Source organism: Cnephaeus nilssonii (assembly GCF_951640355.1).
Source record: "Cnephaeus nilssonii genome assembly, chromosome: 4".
NCBI classification, from domain to species: domain Eukaryota; kingdom Metazoa; phylum Chordata; class Mammalia; order Chiroptera; family Vespertilionidae; genus Cnephaeus; species Cnephaeus nilssonii.
The window spans coordinates 46,472,689-46,489,324 of record NC_137075.1 but is presented as its reverse complement, the minus strand read 5'-3'; the positions used below and the strand labels follow the sequence as shown (position 1 = coordinate 46,489,324).

Here is a 16,636-nt window from a genome sequence, read left to right as displayed (position 1 = left end):
GATGATAAATGGCTTTTAGTCAAATCTAAATTATAAACCATCTTCTAGTGCCAGAAAGTCAGTTTCATTATAATATTAGGAATTAAGAGGAGCACAAACACAGCTTATATGTTTAAATTTATTCTTTAGTCAAATGTATTATAGACATAAAACAAAACAAAGAACACCCAACATGTACCATTAGCTCAAGTTATTTTAAGGATAAAATGAGATACTGCAACACTTGGGAAAGCAAAGATAGCTGTAAAAATATATACATAACTTAGCAATTTGATCTTAAATTTTAAATTCCCCATGATTGTGAAAATAGCAGACACAGAGGTCTATTATTTACTTGTGTCCTGCCACCTTAAAACCCTATTTTCAGTCATAACTACCCTATTACTTGAGTTAAAGTTCAGAGTTTAAGACATGGTAGAAAAAGCTGAAGATATTCCTATTTCAGCCCTTTAATTGAAATTACATTTTTACATATGTAAGAACAAAGACACTCAAAACACCAATTTTCTCCCCATTACAGAAATGCTGAGCTAATTCTGTGAGTTGTATTTTTAACTGTCTCCAATGTTACCAAAACTGTTTTAACTTTGTTGTTTACTCAGACATACAGGGTTTTTGAAACCAAATCGATGATTCTGTGGCATAATCAAATACTTGCTACTTACCCACAACAGAAGCATCTTTATCACCAATGAACTTCTCAAATTCTTCCTCAGTCCTAAGAGGAACTGAAGCTGGTCCTGCTTGCTTCTTCAGGTGGCTGACAATTCCATCTTAAAGGACAAGATGAAAGATTATAGTAACAAATTTATAACTTTTGAGAAGGTAACCAACCATTCACATGATTCAAAGTTCACAAGAGTATACAATGAAGTTGTCTTCCTCTTGTCCCTACTCACCCAGTTTCATCCTCATAGGGTAAGATTTCAGTTTTTTATATACTTTTCCAGATATATTAGACATAAACAAATAATTACATAATTATTCTTTGCTTTTCTCCTCAAAGAGCAGCATACATATATGCTGTTCTGTATTTTATTTCTGTCATTTACCATAATTTAGAGACAATTTATGTCAATGTACATAGAACTCCTTCAATCTTTTTTTACGAATGCATTCATAGTATTTCATTGTATAAATGTACCAAAATTTACTTAACCAGAAATAACTGACGGACATTTGTTTCAAATTTCTTGCTGCTATAAATGATTCTAAAATAAATAACATTTTTTAAAAAATCCTCATCCAAGGATATTTTCCCCATTGATTTCTAGAGAGAGTGGAAGGGAAGGAGAAGGTGGAGAGAGAGAAAAAACATCAACGTGAGAAAGACACATCGATTGGTTGTCTCCCACATGTGCCCTGACCAGGGTCAGGAATCAAGCCTGAGCCCCTTCAATCCGAGGGCCAATGCTCTAACCACTGAGCAAACCAGCTAACGCAGTACATGCATTTGTAATTGTTAAACTGCCTCCCCTCAAAGAGACTACTTATTTATACCCCTACTAGTGATGTAGTGAAGTGTTTACAACAGTACAAATTTAAATAATGACTCTGTGAATATAATTATCTCTGCCTAGAACACTCTTTCCTTAGATATCCATGTGGCTCCTTCCTTACTTCTTTTAGGTCTTTACTCAAATATCATCTTATTTTTTATTTTTTAAATTGATTTCAGAGAGGAAGAGAGGGAGAGAGAGATAGAAACATCAATGATGAGAGAGAATCATTGATCGGCTGCCTCCTGCACACCTCACACTGGGGATTGAGCCTGCAACCCAGGCATGTGCTCTGACCAGGAATCGAACTGTGACCTCCTGGTTCATAGGTCCATGCTCAACAACGAGCCACACCAGCTGGGCTCATATATCATCTTAATAAAGCCTTCACTGACCATCCTATTGTAAACTAAAACCTATTCAACCTCCAAAGTTCCTTTATCTCTTTCTCTGTTTATCTTCTTCTACAAAACTTTTCACCCATCTAATTAATACACTTGATCCTTAATATTTTTTTCTCTCCCTCCCCACTACAAAGTAAATTCCAAATCGGCAGGGATTTTTGTTGGTTTTGCTAATATATACCTAGCTCTAAAAATAATACCTAGCACATAAGTTCAAGAAACATCATTTTGCAAATAATAACAATTCCCTTATTCTCAAGTAGCACAAAGACTTACTTATAGTCTTACTAAAATTTAAAAGCAGAAAATGCAATGACTGGGCAAGCTTGTACAGGAGTTTAACGACATCAGGTAAAATCATTCCACCTACAGGACCCACCCAAATCATACTTTCCTACTGAGGTGAAATGGGCTAGATCCGCGGTCGGCAAACTGCGGCTCGTGAGCCACATGCGGCTCTTTGGCCCCTTCAGTGTGGCTCTTCCACAAAATACCACAGTCTGGGCGAGTCTATTTTGAAGAAGTTTAAGTTTAAAAAATTTGGTTCTCAAAAGAAATTTCAATCGTTGTACTGTTGATATTTGGCTCTGTTGACTAATGAGTTTGCCGACCACTGGGCTAGATAAATAAAATAATTTAGAAGTAATAATAACCACACACAAAAAAATCTCTATCCTGAAGCCTAGTTGACAGACCATTATTCTCCTTTCTTTTGGGGCCCGCTAAAACCACTCATAGGTTCAAAATGCTTACAGACCAGAGGCAGTACAATTCTCCATAATATTCTACCTCTTCCACACATTTTCTCTTCTAAGTACTCTAATAATTTGCTAACTGGTTGAGACAGAATACTGTATAACTACCTTAATCGGTAAGGTAGTTTTTCTCATGGATTCTCCTCCCCCCCTTATATATGTTTTCCTCCATTCCTCACAGAGGATGGGTTCTATCAATAGATTAGTTGAAACTGGATATGAATTGTTAAGTCTTTGAGGGGACTGCTCTTACTATATCACAATATAAATTATTATAAAAACTTTAATTCAGGGTTATGATGAAAAGTGTTACTTTTCTCCAAGAGTATTTAAATGCTCTGGAAGGTATAGTGGGAGCACTGAATAACCACTTTATGTAGGAAGGCAAACAGCATAGTTCTTACAGGAGTACATGAACAAAATAATCCATCCTAAGTAGCCAAGCATCTCACCTCTCAGTCAAATGCTGAGAAATTTTTGAGTTTAAAAAAAAAACTAAGTTGAAAGCCCAAGTGAGAATATTTGCCTAGCAGCATTCTGGTTGGGTTTATCTACAATTTTCTTAAGACCTGTCCAACTTTAGAAAAACTATATTAATTAAACTCTAATTGCTGACTTTACCCTAAATAAAACTAAGAAAATCTGAATGGTAACATGGGTTCTTCATTAATGATTTTAAGCTTAGAAAAAAGAATATGAAAAAAATGTGGAGTGTTGACTAAATGATATCAGTTGGGCTAAAATATTTATTCATGCATTAAAGAGTTCCTGAGTATCTACTGCTGGTGCCAGTCTAGGCTCTGGGAACACAGTACTATCTAAACCAAACAAGGTCTCTGCTCTTTAGGAGCTTGCAATGCATAGGAAATCTCTAGCCCGGCCACTGTGGCTCAACGATTGAGTGTCAACTTATGAATCAGGAGGTCACGGCTCGATTCCAGGTCAGGGCACATGTCTGGGTTGTGGCCTCCATCCCCAGTGTGGGGTGTGCAGGAGGCAGCCAATCAATGATTCTCTCTCATCGATGTTTCTCTCTCTCTCACCTTCTTCCTTCCGCTCTGGGAAAGCCTGGGGAGGTGGAGGGTAAAATTTAAGGCATGATCTGAAAAAGGAGCAAGCCATGCAAACATGGGGCGGGGATGAGTTCAGGCTATGAATACAGCCAGGACAAAAGTCCTAAAGTGAAACAGTCTTCAGAATTAGGAATGGGTCATGCTACGTAGAGCTTTGTGCATGGGTAACAATCATACTGAAAAGTTTTCACATCACCTAAAATGCCCAAACTGAACCTCTTTCCTATTAGCTTACCATCAGAAAAGGTAAAATATGCCTGGACTTGATAGACTCAAGAAAAAACTGTCTTTGTCAGCCTTAAAGCCACATGGTCCCTGTGCCTTGGATACACCAAGCTCAGTTATACAGTAAGGCCTTTTTGCATTGGCTTTCCCTTTGCCTGGAGGGTTCTGATCCAGATTTTCTCATGGCTGGCTCCTTCCTGTCACTCAGGTCTCAGCTCAAACGTTATTTCCCTCATCACCCTAATTATGTGGTACTCCCAAGACCACAGCATCTGGTCTTCTCTTCCTCCTTTTATGCTCTTATCACTAGGTGAATTTATCTTATCCATATACATTTTTTACATTAAAATTTTTGTTTTGTTTTTGTTAATCCTCACCTGAGGATATTTTTCCATTGATTTTTAGGGAGAGTGGAAGAGAGAGGGAAAGACAGAGAGAAATATCAATGTAAGAGAAACACATCGATTGGCTGCCTACTGCATAAGCCTTGACCAGAGCCTGGGCCAGGGAGGAGCCTGCAACCAAGGTATGTGCCCCTGACCAGAATCAAACCTGGGACCCTTTGGTCCGCAGGCTGACGCTCTATACACTGAGTCATACCGGCCAGGGTGACATTAAAAAATTTTAAACTATGATAAAATATACAACATAAAATTTACCATCTTAACCATTTTTAATTGTACAGTTCTGTGGCATTAAGTACATCCGCACTGTTATACAATCAACCTCCAGGACTGTTTTCATCTTGCAAAACTGAAACTCCACTGATAATATAACTCCCTATTCTGCCCTCCCCAAACTCCTGGCAATCACCATCCTACTTTCCGTCTCTATCAATTTGTCTACTGTAGGAACATCATATATGTGGAATCACACAATATTTGTCTTTTTTGTGACTAGACTATCCCACTTAGCATAGTCTTCAAGGTTCAACCATGTTGTAGTTCATGTCCTAACTTCTTTTTAAACATGTATATCATTGTATGATATACACACTGACATATAATTAATTATTATTATTAATATACCACATTTGGTGCATCCATTCATTCACTGGTGGCCATTTGGATTGCTTCTACCTTTCTGCTATTGTTGACTAATGCAGCTATAAACCTGGGTGTACAAGTATCTCTTTTGAGATCCTGCTTTCAATTCTTTTGGGTATATACCCAGGTAGAATTGTTGGATCATATGTCTATTTTTAATAACTTGCCATACTGTTTTCCATAGTAAGCTGCACCATTTTACATCCACACTAACAATTCAAAAGGGTTCCAATTTCTCCACATCCTCACCAGCACTTATTTTGTTTTTTATAGTAGCCATCCTAATGGATGTGAAGTGGTAGATACCTCTACCTCTAAGTATTTTTAAATCTATTTGTTGCCTTCTTTTCATCTCCTAGAATGTAAGCATTTCAAGAATAGGAGCTGTGTCTGTTTTGTTTATCAATAAATACTGAGCACCTAATATGTCCAGAATACCTGGCACAGAGTACTCAATAATATTTATCAAATGAAAAAATGCCTAGTTAATCTTATAACTCAAGTTCAAGTATTTTCTATATTACTTTCATAATCTGTTCATTTGGAGAAGTTTTTTGTTAGCTACCAAACTGACCTCTTAGAAGATAAATTTTAAAGACTGAAAATATGTTGTATAGAAAATTGTCCTGTTCCCATTACAAAGAACAGGATACTTCAAGGATCCTTACCAGCAGTCCTGGGCCCATCATAAGCACCTGCTTCTTCACCATCTCTAAATATCTTCAGGGTTGGATATCCACTGACTCCATACTTATTACAGGTGTTTGTGTTGGCAGTACAATCAACCTAAAGATTAAAATGTATAAACCACTTGTTATCCAAATGCCTGGTACAGGTTCTTCCTTTATTTCCAAATATTAAGATTGGTCAAATCATAAAGGATCAAGCAATTCTTGACATACATGCCACAGAACATTAGATTCTAAAGGCAGACTGGTGATGGGCTAGCTACATAAGAACTACCTAAGGAAATCTTTAAAATTTAGATCCCTGGGCCTCATACAAACACACAAATGACAATTTAAATTCTGCCCTTGCAGTCTCTATTGTCTAAAATGGCCTCCACCTTTTTCCTGCCCCAGAACATGTGAGGGATACATCACTTAAGTTAGTAACAGTGGCTTATTTTGATAATGATTATCATTAAGAGGATACATGGATAGGTGTACATACTATTTAGCTGGGGTGGAGTATAATTTGATTTGGCAAATCTAGTTATTAGCAAAGTTACCAATACTTGAACATACCCCTGAGCTAGTATGACCTTGGCTAAACTATAACATGACATTTAATGATACCAATGAGAAAGAGGTCAATTTCCATCTATTTAGTCACTTGATAGAATCCCTATGCTTTAACATAGACTGAGGTTCAGAAAAGTAACACAGGCTATAGCTACATAAGACAGAAATTAAATCAAGACCAAACTCATTTTTTCTATGGCAAGCTGCCATAGAAACATTAGGATTAAAAACAGTTTCTGCCCTGGCCGGTGTGGCTCAGTTGGTTGGGTGTTGTCCCATGCACCGAAAGACGGTCAGGTTGCAGACTTAATCCCCAGTGTCGGGCATGCAGAAGGAAGCCAACTGATGTTTTACTCTCACATCGATGTTTCTCTCTCCATCCCTCTCTCTCTAAAAATCAATTAAAAACAACAAAAAAAGCAGTTTCTAAGAGTTCAAATAAATATGTATTAACTATTTGAGACTGGCTGAGATGTGAGCTTTAAGACTGGAATAAATATGGGTTTAATACAGAATAAATGCAAAATTCTGGAAGCATTACTTTGATTATAAAAGCACATACCAAGTTTATAGTAGACCAATTATCAACATCCTCATGCTATTTTCCTATTTCACATCATGACTATCATGATAGTATAAGGAATTATTTACTCAATAATTTTCTTCTAATCTTGACTACTGTACTCTTACTTTCCACATTTCCTCTTAATTCCTAGTGACCATATTGTACATGTTTCTTTTGCCAATAATTCCCTTAGTTCCACTACTTTTAATAGTTTGAAACTATAATTGACACAACAGTCATCTGTGTATTTGCCCAGAAACTAATGTTCTCTCTTAGCACCATAAGAGAAAATAATAATTTTACAAACTATTATTTAAAATTATTTAAAATACCTCATTTCTTGCCCTGGCTGGGTGGCTCAGTTGGTTGGAGCATCGTCCCATACACAAAAAAGCTGTGGGATAGATTCCCAATCAGGGCACATTCCCAGGTTGTGGGTTCCACCCCAGTTGGATGTTTCCCCCCTCTCTCCTTCTCCCCCTACTTCCCCCTCTTAAAGCAATTAAAAAACCCCACATATCCTCGGGTAATGATTAAAGACAACAACAAATCTTGCCCGGTTTGTGTAGCTCAATGGTTGAGCATCAGACCCATGAACAAGGTCACCAGTTTTTTTCCCGGCCAGGGCACATGACTAGGTTGCAGGCTTATCCCCAGTTGGGGGCATGCAGGAGGCAGCCAATTTATGTTTCTCTCTTATCGATGTTTCTTTATCTCCCTTTCCTTCCTCTCTCTCTAAAACTAATAAAAACATTAACAAAAAAACCCACCCCACCTCATTTTCTTTAATGAAGAATCCACCTATACTCACCTTTGCTAATGGGACTATTCCTTTTAATCTAGTAGCTGCAGCTTCATACTCAGGGGCAAGCCTCTTGCAGTGTCCACACCTATGCAGATATATTAAAAAAAAAAAAAAAAAGCCAAATTCTCAGTTTAATCCTACAAGTCTTAACTTCATTTCTCTAGGAAGAACCCCAAACTATACTACTTTAGAACTAGTAGCTGCTTTATCTGAACAACACCCAATAGTAATTAGGGTAAACCAAAGCTCTCAGAGGTAAAAGTATTATCTCCAGCCTAAGGTTGACTCTATAGGAGATCAGTCCAGAGCAACACCTATTTTCTCAATAAAAGTGCAACTGAATCCTGAAAGTGGTAGTCAAAAGTATCCTCCACTTTAAAGAGGTAAAGGGCTGCCTGGGGCTCAGTGATTGAGTGTTGACCTATTAAGCAGGTCACAATTTGATCAGGGCACATGCTCAGTTAGTGTCTCGATCCCCAGTGGGGGCATGCAAGAGGCAGCTGATCAATGGTTCTCTCTCATCATTGATGTTTCTATCTTCTCTCCCTCTCCCTTCCTCTCTGAAATCAATAAAAATATATAGATTTTTAAGAAACATATATATATAAAAGCCTAAGCAACTGTTACGACTGGTTGACTGAACAACTAGTTGCTATGACACACACTGACCACCAGGGAACAGACGCTCAATGCAGGAGCTGCCCCCTGGTGGTCGGTGTACTCCCACAGCCAACGTCCCCAGAGCCGGCCAACCTCCCGCCCCTTCTTCCCCCCCCCCCCCGCCCTCCCGCTGGCCTGTCCCAATCACCAGCCAGGCCAAGGGATCCCACCCATACATGAATTTGTGCACCAGGCCTCTAGTATATATATATATATATAGTGACTGAAACGTATCAGGTCCCAAATACAATACTGACTCAATAAGAATCACCATCAAGTATTTTTTTTCTCCATCCCTTCAATATGACTTTTTGACTAGAAACCCAGTTTGAGGGGATAGCAGAATGAGGCCCAGAGGTACTCATTTGTCATAGATACTCTAGCAACTCATTGGAGGTACCCCCCTCTCCACCGCAACTGAGTCACAGCATCTGAATGACATATTTAAGAGCATAGGCCAGCCCTAGCTGGTTTGGCTCAGTGGGTAGTGTGTCAAGCTGTGGACTGAAGGGTCTCAGGTTCTATTCTGGTCAAGGGCACATGCCTGGGTTGCAGGCTCGATTCCCCAGTAGGGGGCTGTTTCTCTCTCCCCCTCTCCCTTCCTGTGTGAAATCTATCTATCTATCTATCTATCTATCTATCTATCTATCTATCTATCTATCTATATAAAGAATATAGGCCTGATTTAAAAAAAAAATACATTCCATTGATTTTTTACAGAGAGGAAGGGAGAAGGACAGAGTGTTAGAAACATCGATCAGCTGCCTCCTGCACACCCCACACTGGGTATGTGCCCACAACCAAGGCACGTGCCCTTGACCGGAATCGAACCTGGGACCCTTGAGTCCGCAGGCCGACTCTCTATCCACTGAGCCAAACCGGCCAGGGCCTGATTTTTATAACTACACAATTCACCTGGCTACAAGAACTGATGAGAATAAAACATCGTCAATTAGAATGTCCCCAGAGGGCCATCAGAAACTCCTGCTCCTCTGCCTGAAAGTCCTAACAGTCACATAAATATACTGTATATGCAATGGGGGAAGAGGGGTAACATACTCCTTCTTAGTGTACAGCTAGCACCATCATCTCTTCAAAACCCAATGGGTTGCAGAGGGATCACTTTAAGGTGAATAGTTCTATAATCTTCCCAAATAGCAAAAATAGAATTAGAAAAGCAAAGGAAGGAAACATGGAAGAAACTTGAGCTGATATATTTCATAGCCAACAGTCTCAAAATTTATTTATTAAAAATATTTTTATTTATTTCAGAGAGAAGGGAGAGGGAGATAGAAACATCAATAATGAGAGAATATTATTGATAGGCTGCCTCCTGCACACCCACCCTGGGGATTGAGCCTACAACCCAGGCATATGCCCTGACCGGGAATCATATCATGACCTGGTTCATAGGTCAACGCTTAACCACTGAGCCCCGCCAGCCAGGTTTCAAAATTTAAGTGATGAATAAGCAACTTGGAAGCATCTGCCCCTAAAACTTGTTTAAACCAAAGTACAAGAGCTTATATTCTTCAAGGTCTTTAGGAGTTCTATTAAAAAATCATTAGAAAGCTTAAATGAAGAAAGTGATATAAAAAAAAACCCTGTAATATTATATTAGCTGTTGCTTAGGGTCACACACATATTTACTAAAAGTATAAAAGGACCAAATGATAAATACCAAATTCAGGATGGGGAAGTGCATAAAATGGGGAAGGGGTACACAGGGGGCTTCAATTCTATTGGTCTTTTTGTTAGACCTAGTGGAGTAAATGGTATTCCTTATACTGCATTTTACAGATGCACATTTTACCATATCTGAAATTGGAATGTGTCTTCCAATCAGTAAGTTTCAATGGTAGTATTTCTTTCTTTATAAGACAAATAATGGTTCCTGCCCGGCCAGTGTGGCTCAGTGATTGAGCACTGACCTATGAACCAGGAAGTCACGGTTGGATTCCTGGTCAGAGCACAGTAGGGTTCGTGCAGGAGGCAGCAGATTGATGATGTGTCTCTCTCATCAATTTTTCTCTCTCTCCTTCTCCCTTCTTCTCTTGAAATCAATAAAAACATATTAAAAAAATAATTTTCCTTTCAATCAATGGTATCTTAGATGTGCCTGAAATATGCTATTATTCATTATATCCTCTATATTCCTTTACTATTGCATAAGAAATTAAAATTTTGAGTACTTCGGTTGTAGCAAAATATACACAAATTACAATTGATCTAATACAATAAAATAACCAATTTATCTGAGAAAGCCAGGCTTTCTCAGATAAAATTTCAAAAGTTAAAAAATGTATGTTAAAGGGAGTAAGATTTGGATCTGGGCCTTTAAGGCTTCAGAAAGGATATGGTAGAATATTTTAGATAAAGGGAACAGTAAAACAAAGACAAAATTACTACTGAGAATGATACATTCAGAGAACTGCGAAGGGCTTTTGCTATTGATAATAAGTGTGTTATGTGTATTAAGACTACATCAGCCAGCAATAGGCCTGCAAAGGGGGAAAGCAGAGATAAAAAGAATGACACCTAGAGATAATATATTTCATATAGCAGAAATGAAGCTTGGTCCAGCATGGTAGCAATGAAAATAAAGAAGAAACAGAAGAGAGATTTCTGTTGATTTTGTAGTTATTGTCGGGAAGGCTGAAAACAAAATTTGTCGCCTCTAGCACATCCTTCTGGTTCAAGTGGTCTTCACTACAGGACTTCTAGTGTAACCCTCAACAAGTCAGTGGAGCACCTGCAGTGAAGACCAGAGTTAGAACAAGTGAAAGTTACATACAGAGTGGGGCAAAAGTTGTTTATATGGAAAGTAATATAAAAATTAATAAATACAAGAATAAACTCTGTATTTCATGTACTCACAACTGTAAACCTACTTTTGTTCTTGGTTTTACTGAGACTTTTAAATATAGTTTTAAATTAAGGGTAATTGTGGCAGGGGTGGAAAAATTAATTAGCATGGATATACTGAGCTATCCCATGCGTTGATAACCAGTTACCCTGGCCAGTATGGCTCAGTTGGTTGGAGCATCATCTCATACACCAAAACGTTCCGGTTTAATTCCCACTTAGGGCACATATCCAGGTTGGGGGGTTTGATCCCAGGTCCGGGTACATGCAGGAGGCAACCAATTGATATTTCGTTCTTTCTTTTCTCTCTCTCTCTCTCTCTTTCCTTCCTCCTTCAAAAATAAATAAATAAATGAAATCAATTATAAAAATGAGAAAACTATTTTCTTTAAAAAAAAAAAATGTTTGCTATGGTCAAGATTTGGGGGTTAAATTAAAAAACAATACTCCGTTTGGGAAAGTCAGCCAAAAGCAAGAATAATTCATTATGGAAGCAAACAGAAGAAAACAGTGTATTCTCAATTTCTTTTTCCCAGGAAGTCTGGAGAAAAAAGTCCTCATGTCACTAATTTGTCTGTTGCATGAATTTTAGAGTTTTGCTATAAGACAGCATGAGGGTTATTAGGCCAAAATTCATTATTGTATTTCCAGTACAATTTATCTTGTCTGTCTCTTAAGTCAGTTTGTACTTATCAGTTTTCTTTCAGCAAACATTCTTACCATCATGAAGAATTTACCTTTTCAGAGAAAATTAAATCAGATAAAAATTAAAACAAACAAACAAAAACAATACTCAGGTTTAGTGGGCCAGAAATCCTATTTGCTCCCTCTATCCCAAACTTTTATTTCAGTTAGTTCTATCCTAAGTCATTTACACCCCTGGAAGTGGAGTATTTATCCAACACAGGTTACTTTCTCATTGGAGTATTTTTTGGCATTTTTCAAAAATCTTAATTAAGTGCTTACAGCTCTTTTTGAATTTGTCCAGCAGGTCTTCCGGCTCGCACCGGAAGGCCCCCCCTCCCCCCCCAAAAAAAATCTTAATTAAAACAGACAATTTAGCCCAGCCGGTGTGACACAGTGATTGAGCATCGACCCATGAATCAAGAGATCACAGTTGGATTCGGTCAGGGCACATGACTAGGTTGTGAACTCAATCCCTATTTGGGGGTGTGCAGGAGGCCACCAATCAATGATTCTCTCTCATTGATGTTTCTATCTTTCTTTCCCTCTCCTTTCCTCTCTGAATTAAATAAAAATACATGTTTTTAAAAAACTGACAATTTAAATTCTGACAAATGACACTCAGGTAGAGTTTGAAGGCAAGCATCAAAATTAACCACTACTGCCGAAACCGGTTTGGCTCAGTGGATAGAGCGTCGGCCTGCGGACTCAAGGGTCCCAGGTTCGATTCCGGTCAAGGGCATGTACCTTGGTTGCGGGCACATCCCCAGTGGGAGGTGTGCAGGAGGCAGCTGATCGATGTTTCTCTCTCATCGATGTTTCTAACTCTCTATCCCTCTCTCTTCCTCTCTGTAAAAAATCAATAAAATATATTTTTTAAAAAAATTAACCACTACTTCTTTCACTCACTCCTAGATAATATGAAAAAACAAATCACATCCACCTTCAGGGATGGCACTTAGTTAATAGTGAAATCCCAACATATATTCACCCAAGAATCATCAATCATCATCACTTCATGCCTCTACCAGAAAACTTGATATAGTTCTTTTTCTAAGGAACTCCAGTCTGGCACGGGTGAGACAGTATTATTAGGTCCCAATAGAGAAGAGGGAGCAATCAGTTATCAGTGGTCGGCAAACTCATTAGTCAACAGAGCCAAATATCAACAGTACAACGATTGAAATTTCTTTTGAGAGCCAATTTTTTAAACTTAAACTTCTTCTAACGCCACTTCTTCAAAATAGACTTGCCCAGGCCGTGGTATTTTGTGGAAGAGCCACACTCAAGGGGCCAAAGAGCCCCATGTGGCTCTCGAGTCACAGTTTGCCGACCACGTAGTTTGTTGTTCAGGGAAGGAAATGAGTTAAGTTTTGTTGAGAAGATTAATTTGCGAGTGTGTGTGGATCCTCGTGCAGAGGCAGGAATTGTAAGTAAAGGAATCAGCATGTATAAAAATAAATACAGGAGCAAAGTAGGTTCATAGTTGTTTGCATGTAAAATAATACAATTAGCCCTAGCCGCTTTGGCTCCGTGGATCGAGTGTCGGTCAGCCTGCAGATCAAAGGGTCTGGGTGTGATTCCGGTCAAGAGCTCATACCTCAGTTGCAGGCTCCTCCCTGGCCCGGGCCCTGGTGGGGGCACTTGTAAGAGGCAACCAATTGATGTTTTTCTCACATCAATATTTCTCTGTCATTCCCTCTCTCTTCCACTCTCTAAAAATCAATGGAAAAATATCCTTGGATGAGGATTAAAAAAAAAATTAACAAATAATACAAGAATAAACTCTGCTTTGTGTACTCACAAATGTAAACCTACTTTTGTCCCCCTCATATTAAATATTCCATTTCATACTATCCAGTCTTTCTCTGTACTCTAGACCAGCGGCCGCCAACCTTTCGGACCTCACGGTGCGACCGCTGCCTAGACACATTGTATTATTAAATGTCATTATTTAACACTACCATTCTAGAGGGTAGGGCACAAATCTACAACGTAAGTAGATGTTGAGGACTTAAAACATACTTAAGACTGACCAATGAATTTTCAGAAATTATCACAAACATTTAAATAGTGCTATTTATTTTCCCCAAAGAAATCCAGATACTCCCAGTCTTACAAATTACATAAATGATTAACTCCATAAAGGAAATATTAGTCTAAAAATCAACTACAAAGAAATCTTTCACTTTCACTTGTAAAATGAAAGTGAAAAAATATCCTAGAGCAAACCAGAAAAAGAACCTGCTCAAAATAGGTTCATTTACTTTTAGATTCTTATAATGTTCCTAAGTTGCGAACTCATACTCTTGATTTGTACAAAGAGGCAGAGCATCAAAAAACATTTCCAACTTAAGTATTCATAAATAAAAGTGTTGAGCCCTGCCCAGTGTGACTTAATTGTTGGAGTGTTGGCTGGCAAACCAAAAGGTTGCAGATTTGATTCCGTCAGGGCACATATCTGGCTTTTGGGTTCAATCCCCATTTGGAGGACATATGGGAGACAACTGATCAGTGTTTCTCCTTCCCTCTCTCTCTTCCTCCCCCAATGTAAAATCAATTAAATATATCCTTGGGTGAGGATTAAAAAATAGAGTTGAATATGAAGAAATAAGGATATTATCAACAGGAGACTTCCTTGATTCCAAATTAGTTATTCAGAAAACCGATCGTTCTTGTTGGCATTGTGGAGGATGACCTTACCTTCCAGACCAATTCAAAGTGGATACTGCAGCAGAGATCCACCCAATTTTTGGAATAGTTTAGTGAATGCTGGGCTATGTAGTTCACAGGGAAGCATATGTAACAATTTAAAGTAGGAAAGAAGACCTTCAATTGGGGGGGTTAAAAAATCTGCTTTAGCCCTGGCTGACATGGCTCAGTTGGTTGAGAGTCAGTCCTGTGCACCAAAAGGTCGCCGGTTGGGTTCCCAGTGAGGGCTCGTGTTCAGGTTTTGGGTTCAGTCCCTCCCTGGTCAGAGGCAACAGACTGATGTTTCTTTCTCCTTCTCCCTTCCTCCCCATAAAATCAATAAAAACATTTTAAAAATATGCTTTAAACTAAGTCTAACTGCTCACAATTCTCCAGCAACTCACTTCATGTTGATCCCTGCAGTCACTAAAGCACTACCCAGTTTTGAAACAACTCGATACAGCCATTCTAATTAAAGGGACAACCCCTTAAAGTTAACAGCGTGGTTGTATTATTGGGAAGAGTTGTTTCTAAGAGAGAATGTGGGTCTAAAGATGTGTAAAGACAACCTCTGATGTGTAATCAGTACTGCCAGTTAGCCCTAGGAATGCCCTGGACACAAAATTTGTCACCAGCTAACAAATTCATTGCCTTTAGCACATCTTTCTAGGTGATCTTCATTGACCACAGGACTTCGAGTAACCCTCAACAAGTCAGTGGAGCACCTGCAGTGAAGATCAGAGTTAGAAGTGAAAGCTATACTTTGTTTTACTGATACTTCAGAATACAGATAGTTTTTAATTAAGGGTAATTGTGGCGAGGATGGAAAAATTAAGTACTGTAATTAATATAGATAGAATGAGCTATCGCATGTGTTTAAGATAATCACTGTTTGCAGTTTTCTGTGGTAAAGACTTGGGGGTTAAACAAAAAAATTAAACTCAGATTCATTACTGGGTCAGAAATCCTATTTGTTCCCTCCCCCCACCTCCAGCCTTTTACGTTAGTTCTATCCTAAGAAATGTAAACCCTTGTTCAGTTAAATCACCCCGCAATGGTGTATTTCTCCAATACTGGTTACTTTCTAATTGGGAGTTTTTGGCTTTTTTTTTTTTTTTTTTAAATCCTAATTAAAACGGACAATTTAGGCAGGTTCTGACGAAATTACGCTTGTTCACCAACTTTTTTTTTTGGACAGGATTCTGCTGCTGCTGGGAAGTAAGTGATCAACGTGATGGAGAAAGTGTGCATCATGCGCTGGACAAAATCATGGCTAGACCCGAGAAAGCACTTAGGACCATGGTGCAGCCACTGAGTGACCTTGCCTAGAAGCCCATGGCTGCGGGGCCTGGGACGAGGAGGCAGGCAGCACCCTGGGAGCCAGGACCTCTGCACCTGGGGAAACGTTTACTTCCAGTATCAGGCCTTGGAATGCCTAGTCTGGAGAATGGAGAGCATGAACACTGACCACCCAGGAACTGTAAAAACGCCCACCCAAGTGGGGCAGGAGGGTGGCTAAACCCTCTGCGAATAGGAAGTGCCGCAAGAGCACGAGATAGGGATGTGGCCCCGCGTGAAAGGGGCCTACTTCGGGTTTTCTTTCTCGGGTCTCGCCCCGCGGCGATCAGCACCCGCTTCTCGGCTCCCCGGGGCCGGGAAACGCACCGGCCGCAGCCGGGCCGCTGGAAGGGTGGAGGGCCCAGCGCCGCGCAGGCCCAACCGTTCCCGGGCCTCCGTCCCCGGCCCGGCCCGGCCCAGCCCGCCCGCCCGCCCCTCCCGGCTCAGTGGCCTCACCAGGGGGCGAAAAACTCCACGAGCATGAGGCCCGCAGAGCCCGTGTCCGAGACGCGACTCTCGAAGTTGTCGTCCGTGAGTTCCAGCACGTCGGAGGCACCCGCAAAGCGGGCCGCGGTCAGCAGCAGCGCCACGCCCGGGAACAGTGCAAGGCGGCGGGGGCGCATGGCGGCGCGGCGAGGTGAGGTGGGGGGCGGCGGAGGGTCGGGACTCGGTGGGGCCTGCGGGAACCGGACCTGCAACCGCGCACCCTCGGCCGGTGCTCACGCGTCTAGCCCAGGCGGACCTGCAGCCGGAGGTCCCAACCCCCGCCCGGCTCGGGCCGC

General features: G+C 40.1%; 1 protein-coding gene across 1 annotated transcript in view; it reads right to left on the bottom strand.

The window, feature by feature from the left end:
* The window catches only part of PDIA3 (protein disulfide isomerase family A member 3), a 26,682-nt gene extending 10,046 nt beyond the window's left edge, over positions 1-16,636 (bottom strand). Inside the window, exons 1-4 of the mRNA XM_079768383.1 lie at positions 16,311-16,636; positions 7,623-7,701; positions 5,671-5,788; positions 666-773 (exon numbers count right to left, since the gene is read on the bottom strand). Of these exons, the coding sequence (XP_079624509.1) occupies positions 666-773; positions 5,671-5,788; positions 7,623-7,701; positions 16,311-16,477 (472 nt within the window). The 5' untranslated portion in view covers positions 16,478-16,636. The remainder of the gene's footprint in view (positions 1-665; positions 774-5,670; positions 5,789-7,622; positions 7,702-16,310) is intronic.